Source organism: Phaethon aethereus (genome assembly GCF_964289735.1).
Source record: "Phaethon aethereus genome assembly, chromosome: 3".
NCBI classification, from domain to species: Eukaryota; Metazoa; Chordata; class Aves; order Phaethontiformes; family Phaethontidae; genus Phaethon; species Phaethon aethereus.
Window position 1 is genome coordinate 87,100,789 of NC_138576.1, and position 24,005 is coordinate 87,124,793.

A 24,005-nucleotide genomic window follows, 5' to 3' on the forward strand; every position below is an offset into this window, starting at 1 on the left:
TTGACATTAAATATAAATGAAATAAAAAGCTTCTTTTGAGAGGAAATACTTACGTCTGAAACTATTGAAATGGGATGCTTCAAGAGTGGTAGAACTCTCCCATCCCTTTTTGCTTTGAAGGAAAAGAAAAACAAACCCAAACAAACACAAATTTGTCAAATTTCAGTTTGAGACAGCGTTTGTGTTTAAGTGGCTGCATTTTCTGGGAATTTGGAGGAACCATGGAAGAATGGTTCTCTAAAAAAATTTTTTTTCAGGAAGACGTAATAAGGATTTATTGGGAGAAAACAAGATCCCTGAAAATTGCTGCCACTACATGTTATTCAGTGAAACTCCATTGGCTTTTACCTCACTTGGCCTGGAGCCCGCCTCTCTTGCCTTTCTGCCCATCATCATCATCAGTGTTTAAAAAGACAACTTTGAGATCAGATCCTCAAATGAGCCTCCTATCACTCTGGCCCTCATGATTAGTGAAATAGAAACAAGGAATTAATAGGAATATGTTGCTGTTGATGGGACGACGGTGGTTCCTTGTTCTGTGGGTGCCCTTAACCCAAGTTCAGCAGCGTGCCCGGCGTTGGAGGCGGTGGTGGTGTTGGCCGCCCGCCAACGCGTGTGCCAGGCTGCGGGCTCAGCCAGGCTGCCCGCTCACGCGCCGTGCTCTTCCCCGGGATGCGCCTCTGTGGTTGGTTTCGGTGTGTGGATTTTATGCTTTGGTGGAAAGTGCACTGTGAAGTCCCACCTAAAAGGAACAAAAAGGAAAATAAAGGAGCTCTTGAAAATGTTGTTTTGGGTAACGTGCTGATGCATAAAACTGTCGTCTTTAAGCAGCAATGAATAAATACGTGAATCCTGAAAACTCAGCTGAAAGTCAAAAAAACTGCAGAATAACTGCAAATGAAGTACCTGAGTAAAATACGTTGTCAGTGCTTGTAAAATAAGCTCTTGCTGGATGGTGATGGTGTGCAACAGGCATTTTTCTAACTGTCTTTTTGAAAGTCTGCTTTAAAGAGCAGTGAAATTGTATTTTAAATAAGGAACACTCAGTTTTCACAGTTTCAATGTCTGATTATCTTTTGTGTGTTTTGTTTTTGTTTTTAAGGTCTTGATGGTTATGGCAAAAGCTTTCATCAGCGCATGGTATAATGGGCTACCGGTTGGATGATCTACAGTCATCTGAAACATGATCTATACTTCTCCTCTTCCTTGTCCATGGTAAGTTTGGTTCCTGTACATACCTGTTAAATACTCGACTTCGGAGAAGGAACTAAAAGCTTGCAGTGATCTGCACTGGATGTTGTTCCTATTGTTTTCATATGGACTAGGCTAGAGTTCTTAATTTATGAATATATAAAAGACAGTTCTTTTTCTGAAGCCGTTTGAGGATGTTTTAAAAAACTTAACTTCAAACAATAATCATACAACTTTTTTCTCTCTTTTGTGTGATTTTAGAGCTGTGCAAAGATCCTGATACACAGCTTGAAATGTTATACTTCCTTTCAGCTTGAGAGCATCTTCACCTCCTTGTGGAGTGTCTTAATTCAAATTAGATTCTAGCCAAATGTTCTTTTTGGTATGACTTATACCACAATGTATTTAAGAACAAAATAACTGTAACTATGCTACAAATATAATTCAAAACACAGGGAAAAAATAAATTGGAGAAAATATTTAGAAAGAAGAGTGTTCACTTTTATTTTTGCACTGCTTCTATGTTTTGTGCCTGCAGTTAACCTGATTATAGTATCCGTGAGCAATGTTAAGTATTTTATAAACAACAATATTAAAAGCAAGTGTCCTCATAGTATAACCGAACTATCACTTCTGATTTACAGTGTCCAGACATGCAATAATGAGATCCAAAGCACTAGCTGTTCATTTGGTTAAACACATTGACAAACCAAATTTGGATATCAAAATGTTCCACTGACAGCTCCTTAACACACCAGAAATAGCAGCTCAGTCTCCTGTCCAAATATCAGGTTAAGCATTTGAGGTTAAAATCCCCACTGTGTTTCTTTTCCCCTTTCTAAGGGTTTTGACATGGCTCTTATGCCAAAGTTTATTTGTGAACAGTACTGCATTTTCTGGAATGGTTGCTTAGCCATTGTTAAAATCTGTCTGTAAATGTTTGTTACTTAAGGTCTGAGTCTAAGGTTCAAGGTAGAAAAGATGATATGCCAGCATGAAAGATATCATTCCTTTTCTATTCCTATTCCAGATTTCAGAATCCTTACAGCATGCAGAAGTAGCGAGAAAAGCAGAGAGATGCAAGCATTGAGAATAGAAGAGGCAAATTAATGGCATTAGTCAAAGCCATCCTAATGATAACTTTAAGTACTGTAAGAACTAAGACAGCTGCAATATAGTTTCCAGAGGTGTGTTTGCACTTGGTAATGGAAAGATTTAAATATCCCATATAAATGGATAGAGGTATTTACCAGCAAAACTGGTTACTATAATTTTTGGTGGAAGTAGGTATTTACACAGTGAAACGGACAGATGTATAACACAACTTCTTCATCCTTTGGAGAGAATCTTCTGCCTGCCTCTCTGTTACCAATTTCAGCTGGCTTTGCATTTCCAATACGTCTCCCAGGTACTAACCATACAACTCCGAAACCAGGGAGCCAGATAAATATCAAAGAAAACATCACCTTGCTTGTTTCCACTGGCAAATTATTGAGAAGAAAAAAAAAAGACATTGTTTGATGGGTTATCTAGCACCTGTTGATTCTGCAAGTCAGTTCCCCGGGTATTCATTGCATTCTGCACTGTTCCCTAACCAGGCTTTTTATTTGCCGAATTAGCTGATTTGCTTCAAAGACTTGACCTTTTCTTTTCTCCTCTTCCTTATCAGCAATGTGCCATACATTTCTGAGCCTGTTTTTGCATCCTGAATGTGCACTGATTCATGATGAAATAAGGGCTTTGTGGCAGGTCTGGTGGAAGAACTTCTTTAATCAGAGAAAAGGATGTCTATCCCATATGTGTAAACACTGCAGGATTTTGCCTCCGTTTCCAGAGGTCTGCTATACCACATTTTACCGCAATTTTTCCTTGTGTCCACCAGCATGAGAACAGAATCCAGGCCACTGTTTTCTTTGTGGCCAAACTGAAAAGAACATAAAACAGTGTGGTGACATCTTAAATTGTTTACGAAATGCTATTTTATGTTGCCCTGACAATTAAATAGACACTGCTTGCTTTGGCAGTCATATTTGTCAGAATCGTTCCTCTTTGCTGTCGAACTCCTCAGGCGAAGAGGACATGTGTGTGAGGGGCATCTTCATCGCCCCCTCACTGTTGTATCCCCTCAAGATGCACATAGGCTCTCAAAGGCCCAGTGAGTTATCCCACTGCTTCTGTCTGACCAGATTGAAGCCAAGGCAGACGTCAGGAAGTAAACTGAATGTCACCACGCATGATGTGAAACTCAGAGGATTTTCTACCCTTACTACAGTACCTTGCGGAATGATACCTTGGGACTAAATAAGCCTTACTTGTCAAATTCAAATCCTACAAGAGAAGAAACAACATTCAAAACAGTAATATACATTTAGAATCTGTAAAATAATAATGATGATAATAGTTCTAGTTTGTTCCCAAATCCTATACTCCATTAGCTAGACCGGGGAAACCTGCTACAGAAAGATACATTAAGATGATGAAGTCAGGCTTTTAAAGGAGTTGGTGGGATATGAGAAGAACTTATGTGAAAGGGAAATGGAATCTCTTACAAGGAAGGAGTACTAGAAATGGGAAATTGTACATCAGCCTGTAGTTATTGAATGTCTTCTGTACCTTCATCCTGCATTGGACCAGCTGATAATCAACTTTGGCTTTTTTCTTGCGGCTGGAAAGCAGTCAACTCCACTGAGATAAAAAACAAAACAACCCAAACAAAAACCAAACAACAACAACAACAAAAAGTGGAAAAATCTTAATTGTCACCTATATATTGAGAACCATCATACGGTATTCTAATTTTGAAAGGATTCTTTTAAAGATATTGAATATGTAAAGGCAGCACAGAATGCCAAAGAAGCAATAAAGAAGTCAGGTGCTGTTGAGGAGACATTTATGATAATTAAAAAGAGGATATATAAAACATTAAAGGTCAGGATATCTACAAACAAGAGAAGTGGTTCAGACTATATGTTAAGTTATAAGAATAATGAAGGAATTTTTAGTACATAATCTCATCAACTTACTTGAAAGGAACACTGAAAATAGGTCTAGGATGCTCCCTAAAAAAACTGTAGCAGGTATCCCAAAGTCCTGATGCTTACCAGCTGTGTTTTCTGAGCGTTATATAGTATAGACAACAACTTGCAGGGACAACATCAGCAAGTGCTAGGTAGTGTTACAGTTCTATTACTTGAATTTAAAAAAAGAAAAGGCAACAAGAAGAAGACCTAAACAACGTCTAGCCCTAGATCTCAATGTCTCAACTCAAAACAGTCTGTCAAAAGACATGTACTGAAACCTCCCGTGCCAGCACTAGGTAATGGAAAGCTTGTGTTTTGGATGTGTTTGTTTCTGAACTCTTGTTTTATCCTCTCTGTGCTAATGGCTCGTCGCAGTTTACAGAGAGTGTTGTAACTGAAGTGCTCCATTTTAACTGTAAATCATCATTAATAAGTACTAAACCCAAACAATTTTTGTTATTTCCATTGGTTTCTCCTTATTGCGGAAATTCCGCATTCTCTAGACTGCCCTGACGTTGCTCAGAGTGTTGCTCTGTCCGAGTTCACACAGATCGTTCACCGAATCTGGGTCCGTCCTGCCGTGCCACCTGCCAGCCGGGCTGTCCAGACACGTCACGGGCTTCGTTCAGATGCCCGAATAAATGGCATAGCAGGTACACTGAGAACTGAGAGAATCAAAACGAAGCGTGCATTATTTATGGAAGCAATGACAATCCTGCTCAGATACATCCTGAACTGAGATGCCTGCGGCTAATAAACAGAAACAAAGGAGTAACTGTTAGTGTTTGTCTTGAAAATTCCTGGTTTGGGTGAATTTAAACTCTGTTTTTAATGCTGCCTCGGTACATTAAAATAAAATAAGAACCCCCCTTTTTACTTTCATTTCCACACACTTCTGTGTCCTTAATTTTCAAGCTGACATTGTGATCCAGAAGGACTGCACTATGTCAAGATTCTTGAATAAATTGTGCCACAGAAGCTTCAAAAGCTACAGAGAAACAAGTCTCAAAGTCAGGTATTGGTTGAAAGAAGGCTCAGTAACCAAAAAGGCATTGCTGCTGATGTGCTGTCTACTAATGATTTTCTTTCAGTAGCGAATCTTGACTAATGATTCTCTATCAGCATGTCCGGATGGATGTGCTAGTCGATGGATCGGTGCTTCATTTAATTTCCTCTTATAGAGCGTCCTTCTAATGTGAGTGTGATAGGATTTGGCTTTAAATGAACTGCTGCAAGCAATTTCTTTTGAATGGAGAGAGGAAAATATTTTCACTTTCTATAGGTTTGAATTTGTGCATAGTTTTCTTCTGAATTCATAAATTGTTTGTGCCAAGTAACTGCCTCTGTGGCTTTTTGCATTAAAAAAAAAAAAGTAAATGAATAAAGAAAAGTTGCTTGGAATGAGAAGAGGCTTTGTGGTAATGTTAATGTTGTGTTTAAATTCTATACATTTTAACAGCACCAGGCTCTTAAAGTGCTGGGTTTAAAGCTCCAGCAAACTTGCTTGAAAATATATCCAATGAATTAATATGTAATTTTTAGCCATTCTGCTGTGCTACCGTAAAAAAGCAATGGCCGCCATCTTCTGCAAAAGACTAAGGGCCTGCCAGTTTTATTAGGGTAAAAAAAAAAAAGCCACATGCAAATACTAGTAAACTGATTATTTGTCTTTGTCCTTAGAATGTTAATCTAGTTTTTTTGCTCATTAACAATTAGTGATATAAGAATATACTGTGAGTGCTTCAGATCTGTTTGGGGTTTTTTATTCTTCTGCTATGAAGGTAAAGTTTCCAGTGGAAAACCAAGATGCAGTACAGAACCACCCAGCCCATTATCAGTTTGATAGGGGAGCATCCTGGAAAGCCAGAAGGGTTTAAATGGGGTGCGATCCAGGAGAGCCACAGCAGTGGTCAACTGCCTTTGGTGCCTTAGCGGCACCAGCTCCTCCCCGCAGAGTTAGACCTCGCTGAGCTGCAGGAAATTAGTGCAACTAACTCAGTGAGAGATCTTTTTGAAGGCAGAAGTGACTTTATTTTGGACAATCCATCATTGAGTTGCTTTTACCCATTTGTGTTCTCACACTGGCATGCTCGCAGCACCTGTCCAAGTAGTCTGGACGGCATCACAGGAGGTGCCAGCAGTCGCATCCTCACCACTTCCCTTGAGTTCTTCTTGGTTGGTGGCGACAGATGAGTTTTGGGGAAGCTCTTCTATGTGATATAGGACTCAACGGTTGCTATATTTTGATCGTTCACCTCAATTTTTCTTACTTCACCCTCTGTAAGTGTTAGGGAAATCTGCTGCCAGGTGTTGTTCTTCCATGTTTCTCAGGGTGGCTGGGCTGGCAGGAGGAGGCACATGGCATCACTGCATGTGGTGTTGCCTCTCCTGTCTGCTAACGCTTCCCACCTGCATAACAGCCTGGTTTACAGTGTAATTAATTATACAGTTTTAATTCTGCATACCTAGCCTGAGAAAGTATGCTAAATGCTTACTACGAAATTGAGGACATTAAAGTTGCCTAGGGTTAATCACCCCAAAATGTGCCTAGAAGACGAAAGTTTGTTTCTTTTTAAGAAAAACCAAATATATCTGTCTCCTGTTTGGTGGACATTAACTGCTGGAGTCAGGTGGTGCTTCCTGTGTCCCTGAGAAGGCTGTGTTTGAAAACTCCTGGAGTTTCTCACGGAAAGGATTCAATAGGGAGGTTGGGGGGGGGGAAGTAATATGCTTAGAGCAATCAGTAATTTTTTCTTTGTTCTTTCATAGTTAGCAGGCAAAGTTCCTTTCTGAATGCTTATTATTTTGGAACTTTTGGAGGTTTATGTTGCATAAATATATATGTTGGAATTAGTTTTTTATATGAGCATAATTCTGAAATAAACAAGATAATATTGAGATATTTAAAAGCTTTGTGGCCCCAACTGTGGGAGAAGAAAGCAGGCCTTGGATAATCAGAGTAAATAATATTTTTTTTTTTTTTAAGTGGTTTTAAAAAGACTGAATTACTTTTTTTTCCCCCCTGAATCATCTAAATAATTAGAATACTCATGAATATTTATAAAACCCAGGAACATGTTGGCTGTAAGGCTCTTGGGTGGTCTCCTTCCACTCTAGGCGGGACCATTGCCCACCCGATGACGGCAGCTGCGGCTCTGCCCTTGCTGGGGCTGCCTGCCCATCCACTCCACTCCTGGTCCCTATTCACGTCAGGGATTATTCCGTGCCACAAACCCACCTTGGCACCTGGGGAACATCATGAGGTTTCTGTTGGCCCAAACCTCAAGAGTATAAAGGTCTTTCCAGCCAGACACTCTGCCATCAGCCAATTTTCTGTCAGTTGTGTATTGGCCAATGGGACCTCTTTGGCAAGCAGTAGGTCAGTGATGAAAGTATTGAACAATATAGGCCACTGAAATTTACCTTTATGATGATGTATGAATTCGTTTTTCACTTTAATTTTAATTATTTTCAACGTATCAATGTTATCTTATAATTTACCTAACAGCAGAGAATTGTTGTAAGGACCTGTGCCTGAATTAAGCATAATAATTTTAAGACTAATTCAAAAAGTAGCTTCTCAAAGCACAACATAGAAAACAGGTAAGAATCACTGCAGTTCTGTGACTTCCAGCTGATAAAATGCATATGGTATCTATATCTCCTCTAACTTCGATTATTCTCATAGCCAGTGTCAGCAACAGGAGAAATGGGGGAAAGAGGAAACTGTTAGAAAAGGTGCAGCTTCTGAAAAGCAATTTACATTTCTAAGCTCAGGGAAACAAAATCTAGGCTTTTGAAAGGACTAATGAGTCCTTGAGAAGGGGAGGAATGAAATTCATAAGTTTAATTCATGCTGTTAAAGCAGGCATCCACCATTTGTTTTTCTGCATTCATTGCTTTTAGATGAGCTCTACGTTAAATGTGAGTAAATTTATTTATAAATTTAGGTAAGACACTTTTTTTTTTTCCTTTTATGGTTGTCGATAAAAGCATCTAGACATTGGCAATTTGTCAACTTGGATAGAACTGTCTCACTGGGATCAGAACTGTTGCTAGAAAACTAGATCAGTGCATTACAAGTAGATCAGTCCTACTTTCTGATAGAACAACTGCTGTCTGTAGATAATGTTCACCTCTTCAGACTCTGGTTACACTGAAATGCTATTGGATACCCATCTTCACCAGAAAATTAACAAAGTTGGAGTAAACCAGCATAAAATCCTCAAACTTTAAGGAGAGTCTTTGTCTTTTGACAAAAGCAACTTAGTCTCTCATATCCTTCCCTGTTAAGCAAGTTTAGTGACTGCTTTTCATAAAACCGTGTAACACTTCCCCTTCTCACCTTTCCTCTCATTTTGTTTCCCTTTGTATTATATTGTTTTCTACAGCTTTACGTGAATATGTCTTCTGACTGCATTTCATGTAAATTGAGTACATTTTACAGTGATTTGTTAGCAATGAATTTGGGCTACAAATTTCTGGGGGTAAGCATTTCTCTTGGCAAATTTTAATTTTTCTGCTAAATTATTTGCTTAAATGCTGCAGTGAATAGATTTGGTACCAAAAGTAGTTCTTTGCCATGCTAATATTAAGGAAATAATAATTTAGATGCATCAGAATACTGAATTTGAATAATTGGTACCACTGGCTTAGTGAGACATGCTATTTATTATTCTAAGAATTAATATATGCTATTATATCTCAATGTTAATTTGCTGTATGTCATTAACTGATGTCTTTTTTTCTGTGGTGTATATACATAGGCATATGTGCACATATATATAAACATGAAATAATAGTTTAAATTTCGCAGAGACTTTAGTAAATAAGTTGTTTGAGAAAGAAAAAAGAGGATCAATCTCTTGAGAGATGAGCAAACTTGGAAAATAATTTCTTTCATTTAAAATAAAATTTATACTATTTTATTTAAATTGTGTGCTTTAGCTGTGTTCTGAATCCATTACTGTGCATCTCTTATTACAGAGATCTTTATTATAAAGGTAGGATTCATCTGGTGTCTCTCAGTTGTCAATGGCGAGAGGCAGGCAACTCCAGAAGACAATTCCTCTCTCACATTTATCTTAGATACTTATCTTAGAAGGGGACATATTACCCTCTGGAGCTGGCTGTGCATGCAACATTGTTATTTCCCTGTTTTAAAAACAGGCCAAGATAAGCATGAAGAACTCAATGCTTCCTATAGCTCTTTTTATTTTCTTGTAACTGTAGCAATTGCATCTCTAGAGCAAGCCCCAGTGGATTCTACAATTTAAGCACACAAAGGCCCTCTCAAAATGATAGAAACTTTCAGGCTGGAAGATACAGTACTTTACCACTTATTATGTAGCACAGTAAAAAAAAAAAGAAAAAAAAGTCTTCAATTATACTAATATTGAACCCAAATTGGTGGTGTTCTTCAGATCTTTTGTTTGCTTGATGGTTCGACATTCACACAAATAAGACACTTGCTGTGTTGTATTCTACCTGTCGCCTTTTTCTATAAAAAGTAGAATGTTAAATTTATTAAAACTAGGACTTTGTTTGCAAAAAAAATAAAGATTGGGAGAAGCAACGCTTTTTGAACCATTTTATACTTTTTCTGTTTGTTACTGGAAGAGAGTAATGTATATCAATAATACTCATTTAACTAGTTTGTGCAATACAATATCTTTTACATTGAATTGTGTCACCTCTTTTCTAGAAAATCTTAATCTGTCTTATTATTTTATTGTTTTTTAATTTTTTTTTTTTGTTTTGAGCAAGCTCGTGCTGCTTGTTGCCTTTCATATTGCCTATACTAACTGAACTAACAAAAATCTTTGCCTCTGTTAGATTCTTTTGCCTTACTCCAGATCAACTATAAAAATACAGCAGTTCTTCAGTGTAGCGTCAAATTAAAGTCTTGCCTATGTTCACTCACCACAGTAGCATTTATCCAAATACTTTTTAATTCTAGTGTCTTTGCCGTGTCCTTTCTTTGGCAAGAGCTTTACTGGTTTAACGTGTTTACTCGTCTTCTGTAGTTTTCCATGGATTAGACAGTCTTCGTTTCCTCTCCTACGTGAAATGGATGTTGTGGTGCTCTGTTAAATAGTCAGTGTTTCACCACAGCAATGTGGGCATTTTAGTGGTGTGGAAATTATATCCCATTGGAGAATATATAGCTTTATTCAAGATTTAATACTTACAGTCCGAGTTTCATCTTCAGCCAAGTGAAGTTAATGGCTTGACTCTGCGTTATACAAGACCTTCTTGTATAGTGCTAATTAATCAGTGCCATGCATTAAAGCTGAAACATTTTGGATAAGAGATAACAGAAAGGTTTCAACCGTTTGTACTAATAAAATAAGATGTGCCATTTGGGGTTATCCTGACCAGATTTCAGCTTGTATTACATCTTGCATAATGACCTTCTTACTACATTTCAATTATATAGTCTGCTGTTCTTTAATTCTTCCTCTAAGTTGTTTTGTTGCTTGGCACAGTTGAGCAGCTGCTGTGTTCCCTCCTCCGGGTGGCTTGGCTTCAAATGCCTGGAAAAAAATGATTCCGCTTAGAAATAGGTAATGTCACAGTAACATATAAGAGGTATTTAAAATATTTCATGGTCCACTTTTTCCTGCCTGAAAGATTGTTGGTGTTTTGGCTTTACTACATTATAATGGAGAGCGTATTTTTCATGTTAGGAAAATCATTTAATTGCTTTATAGGCTGCCCGGCTATGTAGCTATCAAAGAGTGGCTGAAGGCTTTTGAGAGAGTATTTGTGGGTGTGATTATACTCAGGGGAGAGGAAGGAATTGAAAGATCTGCCTCAAAGTGGCGAATCCTGTGAGAGTTGAGGCATCAGACAACCTTTCCAACAACAGCCTGAAGCAACACATTAGCATCTACAGCAGGTGATGCCAATGAGTCTGAAAAGCTCAGATTAAATGAATGCAGGTGTTGGTGTTAGAAAATCAGGTCTCTCAAGAACAGTGCTAGTTACTATTAAGGGACTGTTCTTGGCAAAAGAAGTTTGGAGGTCATTCAAATTGCAGTGCAACTCAACTTCATGTTGACTCCAAGCAAGGTCATAAAATAGTCGTACATGTGATTTAGTTCTGAATGTGAGTCATCTATGGAGCAGGAATAATCTTAGGTTTCTTTTGTTTGGAAATTTTACATACTTGAGCGGGTCCAAGCACAAGCTCACCATATTTGTAGCACATCTTTTAGTACAAATTTTTAAAACCAGAAGAACTGGAGCCTAACTGAGGAGAAATGATTCAAAATATATTTCTTTTTTTTTTTTTTTTAATGAGAAATTTGCCAGTTCTCTGTCCTGTGCACAATAAGGAAGAACAACTCTTTCAAATAAATGGATAAATAGAAGCCTTGCAGTGTATGTAGAGGGCACTATTTAAATCCTTTTCAAGTATATTAACATTGTGAATAAGCAAGATGGGTTATTCTTAAATAAAAAAAGTGTTCTTGCAAGATGTAGGAGCTTGTCCTTTTTGTTTGGGTGTAATCCAGATGGACAAGAGAGACAGAGAACCTTTGGCCGTTTTTAAAAGGATGTGGCTTTGGGAAGGGGTGACTTCATTTTGTGTTTAGACTGGACATGGTGACTCCGCGGGGCGTGATATTGTCCAGTGCTCCCAGCCTTTTGTGGGTGACACAGATGAGAGAAAGAAGGAGCTTGTAACTCTGATGCTATCCATAGGAGGGCTGCATGCATCCTCTGCCATCATGTATGTCTGTAATCCTGAGCCATTTGTAAGATAAAGGCTAATCCAGCTGTTCCTGAAGAGTCATTGTTATTTCAGAGCATAAATAATGCTGTCATGTTATCATCACTTCACTGGATGTTATGAGACTGCTAGCATTGACTTCCCCTCTCTTTGGTTAGTTTAAAGAAAGCTGTAAACCTTGCTTGTAAACTGTGTTTTGCACAGTTTGCTTTTATACAACATTTCTGTGAGCCATATCACTTTTGACAGATTTTTTTGATTATGTTTGACTTTTATTTTTGCTCCCAGTGTTCTATGAACTCTGGATTGAATTCATGATTATAAGGTGTCTGATTACTGATAAACTCCTAATTTGAAAGTCTGAAATAAAGCTTTTTACTTTTCCTGTGCCTCTCCTCTCTCTTTCCTTAAATTAGTCATGTAGGAGAAGAAAGCCAAAGCAAGACACCAATATTCATGTGCAAAGAAATTTGCCTCAATCTGGTTATGCTGTTGCTAAGAATCCTTTAACTCATCGAAGGTATGTGTTACAATGCATTTAAAAAGCTGCCTGTGCCCAGGCTGAACTAAATTACTGGAATAATTGGGCACTTCTCAAACTTGATGGGCTACATAACTATATTATTTTTTTAAATACTTTCATTAATCCTTAAGGTTTCAGTTTGCTGATGTGCTAGGTGAAAAATCAACTAAGTGGAGAAATGTTTCGGTGATGGCGCGATTGGCCGTCCCAGCCAGTCTCAGCACTGAACCGCCAGACTTGAGAAGGGCTCGTTCCCCACCGAAGCTGAATCGGCTCCCCATTTCCCTCCTCCCCTGTGTCTTATCCCCAGGCAGCATAGATGTTGCTAACTTCCAGCAATATTTTGCCTGTTCCCACCAGTTCTTAGGAACTGGGAGATTCCAGGAAGTTTTCGAAAACTGAGTTTTATGTAAGTTTCCCAAACTCATGTTAATGTTTTCCAGCACACCAGAATAAGGTTAAACTCTGTGAATACTTTTTTCCCCCGCTAGGAAAAATCATATTGCTTTTTCAATAAATTGATATTAAAACTATGTTAATTTTCCCAAAGTGGAATTTTGTGTTATGCCAATTAAAAACAATAAACCATTACCTTGCCCCCAATTAATATGGGTAGCGATTCCAGTGAAACTAACCCATTATCCATGACTTGCTGTTACAGTGTGTGTCTTCATGTGCCACCCAGTTTATGTGAGGATTTGCGCTAAACATAAGAAGTTTAAGAGCTTCAAAATTCCTCTGCTGTGGCAAAAAACTTTTGATCCCAAATATATGAGCATCTGTTGGTTGTAACTCACTTCGTTTCTGCAGAGATCATACTCCCCTGACTCAGCTGAGAGGGTGGTGGTTGCTGTGCCTCGGCACAAGCTCGTTAGGAGGAGCCTGTCACTGCTTCAGAGGGTCTTGAGGTGGAGGAAAATAGAAGGGACAGGCATTCAGGGAAACAAAAGGCAAGGATAAAAGAAGGCTGACCATTTTGAAACTGTAGTTGCCCAGTACTAGCTAACATTGAGGTTTCAAAGGGAAGCCCTGTGACAAAGTGCCATTTTATAACTTTAGGACTTGCTGTTCGGGTGTTAAATAGTGCAGTTAAGAAAATTATTTACAAGTTAGAGAAGCAGACTTTTCCAGGAGGCTACTTCACTTCTGTGATATCCACAGAAAGTTTGACATAGCTCTTTTGCAGATTCTTGAAGTTCTCCCCTGAGATCTGGGGAAAAAACATGTCCTATGGCCTACTGTGATGAGGGATAAACTAATGTTATGTTTTTACTGCAGTTGTGTGGCTTCTCCTCTTACTTATGGAGTATATGGGCTAAACTAAAATTCATAATTCAGGAAAAGAATAGGTGAAGTTAATTTAAGACATACGTGACACAGTAGGAAAAGACCGGCAAGTCAGTTTAATAGCTAGTTTGTGTGCTCTTAGGCATATCAGAGCTATAAAGAAAATAGAGCAGAAATCGGGAAATAATGGAAGTGGGGGAAGGCAGAGGGGCGTTGCAAAGAGAAATAGAAAAAATGCATATGTAATTTGAAATAAAACATCTTTTGCTTGGAAGTCAGAAATTTTCTGCTGTTGAAGGCTTTCTGCTACTTGCCTCTCAGTCTGGGAGTGCTTCCTTGGAAATCTCTTCCTTAGAAAGCGGCTCAGGCAGCTTCTGTCACTGTGTTTGTTTATGAGGGAAAGGGCAAAATGAAAATAATTTACTAGCAATGCTTGAGAACTGTTGCCATCTACTCCTTGACAGAGTGTGGATGACAGCAACTGGTGCGTTAGGGTACAAGTTAAATTAGCAGTGTTAAGTAGCTGAGCTCTGTTTATTGTTTTTTTTCCTGCTGTGAGTCTTTTCTAGACACATCTTGTGGGTCATACAAAATATAATCAAAGCAGTTGACTCTACTGTATATATATTTACTTATCCCTGTTTTATAATCAACTTGGTCAAATGTGCAAACTGCTCTGATTAACTCTGCTTGGTTAATCTGGCCCAGAGTGGTGGTGGTTGTGTCAACTTTTTTGTGCTTCAACATGGAGACTTTCTCATTCAATTTAATTTGAAAAGTAAAAAGTATGTGCCCTAATATTGACTGGTACAGGAGTGATTTTCAGGACTTTAAACGTAGGAGAAACTGGCAGTGTATCAAACTTACAATCTGTAAATTCATCAAATTTAGATCGAGTGGAATGTACAGATATTTTTGAATTATGCATCTATTCAGCTTTTTCTTTAGTAAAAGTCTGTAATATGTTCCTTATAATTTGGTTTTCAAACCACATCTAGTCTGATCTAGGAAAACGATCTCTTTAGTAGGGTCAGGAGAGCAGTTATTAATCTTAGTAAGGTGTTTCGGTCGGCTGAAAATCAGCTTGGATGTAACCTTTTTTTCTGGAAATGAACTCTCCTCGTATTGCCTGCAGAAGGAATTACAGCAATACGTAGTGGAAGGTGCAATACGATACAACATCTGGCATTTGCTTGTGTCTGCACGTGCTGAAATCTCTGCCTGTGCCAGCAGTAGCGAGACGAAAGCTGCTGGTTTCACCATGCATCAGCTACGATGCTGACACGGTTGGTTATTGTTCCTCAGCCCGGCATCTCCTTGCTTTTCTTCAGAAGTCGGGATCGGCTGTCTGCTGGTGTGCCTGCCCAAAATCTGACCCTGGGCTGCGGCGGCAGGTACGGCTGTGTTACCCAGCAGAGGTGGCAGGACAGAAAGCCGGTCCTGAGCTGTGCAGTGCCGGTGTAGCTTAACGCAGTGCTGCGACAAAAGAGGTTAAGCAGTGCCTTGAAGGCAGGATTTGTCAGCTGGCTTTCTGCACAGGGTGCCTGGGCTGTGCCTCCCCGGAGCTGGCAGGCGCCGGGCGGGGGGGACGTTGCCCCGGCTTAGCGCTTTGCAGCGCAGCTCCCGTGCCCCTGCTTGCCGGCAGCTCCTGGCTGCCGGGGCCCCCCCTTCCTCAGTTCCTTCAGAGCCCTCCCGTGTCGGTGGGACAGGGGCGGAGTTTTCAGTGGTAAGAGTGGAGTAGTTACCTCAAGTATTCTTTTTAAGTTCTGATTCGGCTTGGTTTTGTTTCCTGTTTGTATTTAGCAATTTGGCGAAATGATGATAAAGCTGATGGCCAAATAAGCTTTACAGTGGGCTTTCAAAGTGAATATAAATTTATCCTTTTTTTTTTTTTTAATGGACCTCTTCAATATTTGCTAAGTACTGTAGGAGGGCATGAATAAGCTCTGATGACATGGTTAAGCATCTGCATTACCTGTGTCTGCTTTTACAGAGGCCTTTTTCGGTCACTACCGCACTTGTTTCTCCTTGCTTGTGAAAGAGATTGCACGATGTGGGTTTTCTTCCGCTATTTACTGACGCATTTATTTATGGATTCAAAACTCATTATTGCTTTGTTTTCTGCCACCAGTTGCTTGTCAAACTGTTTTCGCTTTTATTGAGATGCTGGTGCTGGTTGGGGGGGGAGTGGGGGGGTTGTTTTGTTTTTCTCACTGTCACTATCCTTGAAAGAGAATAATGAAGACCAACCCTCATTAAGCAGAAGAGTGATTTTTACCCAAGACCAAAAGGTATAAACTATGTATAAATGTAGTTTGGGAGTTAGAATGGAAGCTCTTTATCATTAGGGCAGTTGCACTACGCAGCAGCTCTGAAATATAAGTAATGAATTTGATAAATATATTAAATGGGTCACATGATCCTTTGCTGTGGAGCACCTCGGTGTCTGAAGCTCACCTTGCTCGATCCACACGTGTGCAATCACGGGTTCATGGGAAACGGGGTGGATTTTAGAAGCGTAACTGCTTCAGTAATTTATAAGAGACCAGTAAGACATGGTGACGTAGCAACATAACAGGGCTGACTCGTCGTCAGCTGAGTCTAATCAGGTCTGGAAAACGGTGGGTTTCATCCGTATGAGATCCCCCTTAAAACAAGCAAATACAGAACTTCCTATCTGCAGCTTTTTTAGAAAGCAGCTACTGGCATCAGGAAAAGCAGAGCAGATAGCGCGGTACCTCAGACTGAGCCATTTTCTATAGGCTGCCAGGGCGCAGTAATCTAATCTGTTGTGTTGGTGATAACTGATATAGTTAAGCACCACCGGGTAGGGCCAAAAAGGAAGTTGGAAACAGAGGTCTCGCAGCACTGGGGAAGTACATTGAAATGATCTTCCCGAACGGCGTGCATCGCAACTGCTGGGTGACAGAAACGGCTGGGAATGTTTCAGCACCTGAAAGGTACGTTGACAAGAGTCTTAGCATAAAAAAAATGAACAGAAGTAGATGTTAAAAAGGAAGATGTTAAAATATATTAAAAAATGCCTTTTCTTACAGCTTTGAAGCGCTCTTGCATCTGGCAAAAGCCTTCATGGGTTTGGCAACTATCCCCCTCCTGCTCATGCCTGCCCTTTCTTGTGCAGACAGTTCCCCTTCTCCTCAGCTAATCCTTCACATAATCATGAAGCCAAACACACTGGTTGATGAAATTGTTCTCTTTCTCTTTATTTTTTTGACTGTGCCCTGTGTTTAAGTCCTCCTCTCCTCTTCCTTCTCTCCCCCTCCCCCAAGTTATTTTCTCAGACTCTGGAACATTTAAGACTCATTTTTAACCTGAAGTCTCTGTTCTCCCACTTGAAGATTTGTCAGCTTTCTGAACTCCAGCCACTCCTACAGTCATGGCAAAAGATAATTCCTCTGTAGCATGAGACTGCCAGTTGAATGCAATCCATAGAGGCGATTCATTAATTTACTTGGTAGCTTTTCTTTCATTCTGATGGGGCACAAACAAATTATTCCTTCTGCCTTTGCTTTGTTCTTCCTCATGTCTGGAGGCTGTACTTGCACGCCCTGAGGTTACTTTATGCAGCTCTTTCTTTCCTGGCAGGTCAGGCACTGCAGAGCTTCCCCTCAGTAAGTTTGCAGATGACACCAAGCTGAGTGGGAGTGTTGATCTGCTGGAGGGTAAGAGGGCTCTGCAGAGGGATCTGAACAGGCTGGATCGATGGGCAGAGGCCAACTGTATGAGGTTTAACAAGGCCAAGTGCCGAGTCCTGCACTTTGGTCACAACAACCCCATGCAACACTACAGGCTTGGGGAGGAGTGGCTGGAGAGCTGCCTGGTGGAAGGGGACCTGGGGGTGCTGGTTGACAGCTGGCTGAACATGAGCCGGCAGTGTGCCCAGGTGGCCAAGAAGGCCAACAGCATCCTGGCCTGTATCAGAAATAGTGTGGCCAGCAGGAGTAGGGAAGTGATTGTGCCCCTGTACTCGGCCCTGGTGAGGCCGCACCTCGAATACTGTGCTCAGTTTTGGGCCCCCCACTACAAGAAGGACATTGAGTTGCTGGAGCGTGTCCAGAGAAGGGCAACGAAGCTGGTGAGGGGTCTGGAGCACAAGTCTTATGAGGAGCGGCTGAGGGAACTGGGGTTGTTCAGTCTGGAGAAGAGGAGGCTGAGGGGAGACCTTCTCGCTCTCTACAACTACCTGAAAGGGGGTTGTGGTGAGGTGGGTGTTCGTCTCTTCTCCCAAGTAATAAGCAATGAGAGGAACAGCCTCAAGTTACACCAGGAGAGGTTTAGATTGACAATTAAGAAAAAATTTCTTTGCCAAAAGGGTTATCAAGCATTGGAACAGGCTGCCCAGGGAAGTGATTGAGTCACTGTCCCTGGAGGTATTTAGAAGACATGTAGATGTGGTGCCTGGGGACATGGCTTAGTGGTGGACTTTGCAGTGTTAGACTAACAGTTGGACTTGATGATTTTAAGGGTCTTTTACAACCTAAATGTTTCTATGATTCTGTGTTTGTTCCTCCTGCCCTCTGCTAGATCCTGGGATGGTGGGTCTGTGCCTCCCTCACCCCGGTACATGGGAGAAATGCTATGTCCCAAGGATTGGCATGAACTGTCACCTGGAGCCTGGTTCTCAGGATCGCATCCCAACCTCTCAGCTCCAAGAATTTGGACCCTGCTGTGCAGATCCAAGAGGAATGCGCAACCTGTGGCTGAGATGTGTGTTGTTTGATTCTTTCATCAGGGAGCCCAAAAGCTTGAAACAATTTTCTCGATCACTGTTTCCCACCAAACTTGGTAAAACAAGTAAGGATTTTGGTGGGGGAAAGGGTGGGGATATTGTGTGCACTGGCAGGGACTGAAACCATCCAAAACTTTTCTAATTACACTTTTCCTTCTTTTTTTAAATGTGTTTTTATTTTTGAATACAGTGGTGTTGAGGAAGCTGAGGTGTTCTCAGGAAGCATTACAATTTCATGTCCTGCAAAATCAAGAACAGTATATTGTTGATCTGTTAGCTTAAAGTTCCTATTCTCTAAATTTTTAAAATGTCATTGGTACGACAACTTGCTAAGATATGCTTAGCACTGCTTTACAGAGCTGTGACATTTTGTATTCTAAAATACTTGAAGCAAAGGGAGTTTTTTATTATCTCTTCCCTCTAGGCTGATAACCAGTGCAGAGGTTGTCACTCAAGATACAGATTACAATATGTAACAAAAAGTGTTTAAATTGTTTCAGATGTATTTAAGCAAGAGATATAAAATATGCTAATATTAATTTGCGATCTTGAAATTAAAAACAGATTTGTTTTCAAATATAATTGGTGCGTTATGGAAGAGTCATATTTCAGAATATCTGATCATAATAGGATAAAGTAATAGTTTTATTTTTCTCATCTGAAAGGTAAATTATTATTTAGGCACACAAGTAAAAGTGGTCTTGATCTCTTTTTTTTTTTTTAATTTTATCCTAGAAGAACTGAGTCTACAGAAATTTTCTGTACTCTGCAAATGCAACGTTTTTTTGTCTGTAGCTTGACACAGTATAATTTTAACACTGAAATGTTAATAGCATTTTCAGGGGAATAATTCATACAGTTCTATTGCTTATGCCACTGTCAAAAAGGAAAGAAATTTGCCAGACCTGGGTCGTTGTTAAAAGGCAGTGTAAGCCTGAACAACTTTGTGAAGGGCGCAAACACCCTTTGTGGCACAGAAGCCTGCCCACTGGATGAGAATTGAGGATATCCTTCAGGTTTCAGTTTCTGCCTTTCTTTTTGGATTTGTCGGCAATGGGTGATATCGCTGAACTTTCCTTTGAACGCTCACGGTACTTTCTGCAAAATCTTTTTCTCCTGTTTGGCTCACCTAGGAGCGTCCCTGAGCCATGAGCGGGCTGTGCTGGGAGACCTCTCTGACCCTGTTAACGCGCTGTAGAGCAACTTGTCTACTGGGATAGATTTACCTGACCCACTGAAATCATTCTGTTCATTTTAAATTGTGCTTTGCTCTTGATTTTAATATAGCTTCACGTTTTCGGGGCATAATCTGGCTCTTTCCATACTGTGACTTTCCCTCTGAATTTCAGCGCAACTGCTCATGTGTTTAAAATAAAACATGTGCCTAAGTGCTCCGGTGGCCGGGGGCCAGAGCACTCAACATGTTTGCAGGGCTGAGCCCGAAGTGCACGCTGCTTTAATGTACGGTCTTCTCTAGCCCGGGATAAATCAGGATTAACTCTGTAGGAAGTGTCACAGTACTGTGAGGATTCAGAAAATACCTCACTACATGGAGGGTAGCTCGGGCTCCTAGTAAATACAAGTGCAAAAGAAGCAACGCCTGTGGCGTAATGCTTTTTTAAGTTGTTGTCAAACGAGGTGCTTTTTGTGGCTAATGAATTGGTCAGTTAATTTTCTCATCACCATGTTCAAACTTGTTCCTGCTGTTGAACACTACTCTTGTCTTTTCACATGTTGCTGAACATGGCATTAACTTAACCTTCTTTCCCATTGTAAGGGCTTTAAACGCCTTCATGCTAATACCGAATAAATGGAATTTGTGGTTGAAATCTGCGCATAGAGTACGTTCTGGCTGCTGCGGAAGCAGAGGGAGGCAGGTAGGAGATCTCCGTTCTTCGCTTGTGCTTGCCAATGCCAGCTTGTTTCAAATCCGACTGGGCTGAACAGGTTAGCTCCGGTGCTCAGGAATCTCGGGGGGAACATGTAAAATGCTACACAAGCAAAATCCGGGAATTGTACTTACTGAGTCAGTAAAGCACGGAAAAGGGGCAAATGGCTTTCCAGTCTCCCGAGGTGAATCTCTTGGCTTGGTGACAGAAAATGAAATTATGGGTGTAGGACAAAAATAAAATGGAGCGTATGGAGCTAGTAAAGCTTAAAAATATGAAAGCCAAAATGTGTAAAGAAAGTGCTGGAAATGGGACAGGCCTGGGGCTGGGAGTTGCAGAATGCGACAAGGTGGAGGACCACAGCTCGACGTATAGAGTTTTGGGAATTTTCTCAAGAAAAGCTCAACCAAAAAATCCAAAACAAACAAACAAAAAAATCCGGCATTTTCAACTGTGATGACGGAGAGGTATAAATAATACTGAAAATACACTAGCAATTCAGAGTGGCTGCGGTGGGTTCTCTGCATAAGAATCGCAGCTGGATTTTGCTGTTTTCTCCCATTCCACAGTCACAGTTCAGTCCTCGAATGAACTTCTGTACAGTCAAACGTTTTGGTTTCCTAAACTTGCCTCGGCTACTGTAGCTGATAGATTGTCCTGCTGGGAGGTGCTTCTGCCTGTGCGCTGGTGTGAAGTGGCTCAGCACTGTTTATTCCCCTACCTACTGCAGCTGGTTATTTCCAAGCAGGTTTAATTGTGTGTTTCTATATGCTGACATCTGCTAAGTGCAGAGTGCTTATGGTGAATGAAAATAAACGGAGCATACGGTTTGCCTCTTTTCTTCAGATATTGTTGGTAGTGAAATAACAACTGTTAAGCCGGGCTTTGTGCTTTTTTGTGTCACTTGCAACATTTTGTGCTTGCCAGTCGTACCTGTTTCTCCGCAGTAATTCTGACGCCTGTTAATCGCCTTTTTCTCCCTCTGGTCCTTTTTTCAGCAGAGATAAAACCCCCTCTCTCCATATTTTTTTTTTAAATTTTATTTTCACTGAATTAATGGGGAAAAAAAGTCACGTACATGAACTCCAATGATCTTGTGAGAAAACTTTTATTGTAGAGTTCCAATAGAGCAAGAAATAAAATGGTTCAAAATCTAAAATAGTCAAAAGGTCCGAAAAGGTATTTATTGGATGTTATGCTGCTTGATGGTTATATGTGACTTCCGTGCTTGCTAATATCTACAGGTTAGGAGGTAAGAGAGAAACACACTCCTGTGTCTGTGGAGATCTTCCTATATGCTACTCAGACAATATTTAGTCCTTAAAAGATATTATAGATATGAATATATATAGATATGAAGAGAATTTGTCCTAGAAGTATGCAGAAAACAAAAAGAGACAATATTGTTATCCTCAGACATTTACACTTTTCGAGGACAAAAAAAAAAAAGCAGCAAAAGCCGCTTTATGGCGGAAAGAACCTCTGGAGGTACCTTTTTCAGTCCACTGCTCAATTTAGGGACAACTTCATAGTTTGACTGGGCTGTGCCCCAAGCCTTGGTCACTCAGGTTTTGAAGACATCCAAGGGTGGGGCCTCCCCCCCTCCCTGGCTTCTGGCATCGCCTCTGCTCAGCCTCCTGGTCCCAGCGTGGTGTTGCCGGGTTCTTCTGGCTACCAGCACCTCCAGGAGGCAGACAGATGGCTCAGCTTCTGCCTGTGGAGGACCATGTGAGGCCTGGGAGATGGAGAGTACAGAGCCTTTTAGCAGAAATACAAAGACCTCAGAGGTGAGAGAAGAAAAATGCTCCTTTAAGATCTGAAAAGCAAAATAGTAGATGAAATAAGCAGTTTTCTTCCACTTCTGGTAGCAAGTGCTGTTGCTTTAATTAAAATCTGGAAGGAGCACACCGCTACCTTGCTAGAAAGCAATGCTTGCATTTTTCAAAAGGGAAATAAAGTTTCGTCTTCTTTAATTCTGATGGAAATTAAGAGCTTTCTAAACAGCAACGTCTTTGCAGAACACCGTAAATTGTGCTAGATTGCTTTCAAAGTTGCAATAAAATATGACTACATAGGACGTCTTTACTAGTAGGATGTCTTTGCTAAGTGGGTTACCACTGCCAATAGTCAATAATTGCTCTGTGTCACAAGCCATTGTAACTCACTGTAGTACTGTGGTACTAAAATGTATTTATTTCTTACTGGACTACCCTCAAACACCCTACAAGGTATTTCAGGGTACACGGTACTGCAGTAGTGGTTTTACATATGTAAGGCAATAATAAGCTTTTTCATGTTGTATTGATGTTTCTGATTTGAAAAGTCAGTATTTATTACCATTAAAGGATATGTTGTTGAGAAAGAGTAAGCTGATGTTTGTGGATATAAGTAATCCTGCAAAAGACTGATTAGGAGGATTGCCAATTGCCTTCTTTTTATGGAGCGTAATGACAGGCTTCAGATGTGTTTTCCAGTGAGCTCCCTCTGAAGGAGCTCAGCAACCATGGAATAATGATGTCAGAAAGCAGTTTGTGTTTCCGCTCGATTAGCTCACGTCACTTTTGTCTCTTTTCTGAATTTGCTTTAAAATCCTGCTAAAGCCTTCCATTGCTCTGTACATGCCTCAACCTGTTCTCTGAAGTCGTAGGGGATGATGCTTATGAAAGTATCTTGCTGATTCATCTGGAGCACCTCTGGGATTTCTCTGGCTAGAGCACGGCAGCGCGCAGAGCCTGGGGAGGATGGGGCTGACAGCAGAGAACGGCCCATCCCTCGGAGGGAAGAGGGCTGCCCCCAGGGGACAACCCTCCTTGGTGGCCACCGGGCAAAGCCTCTAGTCATGTAGGAGCAGATTATCACACTGTGTGGCCACCTAAGTGCATGGTCATAGCCAGGGCCCCCTTTTGCCAGTCCTGGCAAGATAGCTCAGAGGCTACTCATGACTCTGGGTGCTTTGGGAAGGATGTTTGTTTTACTCGTCCCAGCAAATCACATCACGAACTGTCTCCTGTGCTTAAAAAGAATTAGGTGCTGGTTCTGAAGTGGTACGAACAAGTGTTCCTTTGATAGCCGCCCATCCAGGAGCGTTAGCAGAAAGCAGTTGTAGTAGCCTGACTTCGTAATAAAAGTTACAGAAATTTGTAAGGGGGCTCGTTGTTGCTCCGCATCAGAGCACTTGAGCAGGTTACAGCCCTCGTATGTCCAGCGATGGCTGTAAGCCTGCTGCTCTTTCCCTATGGCGATTCTGGGTGATCTGCTCACCTCCAGAGGGAGAAGAGGTACGGGTATGTGAGAGGAGAGAGAAATCTTGTTTAAGATTTGGAATGATACCAGAGATGCAATTGTGACAAGATACCTTGATGAAGTTTAAGAGTCTGACTAAATGCAGAGCTTTGATGAAGTGACTCTGTATTTGGTCAAGCCCTTGTGCTGCAGTTATTTTAGAGCTCTAAGTCTTTCCTTTTGTTTAGTAAAATAGCACTAAAATCTAAACCAAAAGTACCCACCCCCACCCCCCAAATAAAAATCTGTCCTTTATATTATTGCTCCAGGTAACACAAAAGGAACAGATAACATTAAGTAGTGTCATTCAAAGATTTCTTTGTTT

The 24,005-nt window shown here is 40.6% G+C and overlaps 1 protein-coding gene across 1 annotated transcript in view; it reads left to right on the plus strand.

Annotated features, from left to right (window-relative positions):
- Positions 1–1,183: 1,183 nt before the first annotated feature.
- Positions 1,184–24,005, plus strand: part of CHRM3 (cholinergic receptor muscarinic 3) — a gene marked incomplete at both ends in the record, with an annotated part of 199,539 nt that continues 176,717 nt past the window's right edge. Inside the window, 1 exon segment of the mRNA XM_081997719.1 lies at positions 1,184–1,215. Within this exon segment, the coding sequence (XP_081853845.1) occupies positions 1,184–1,215 (32 nt within the window).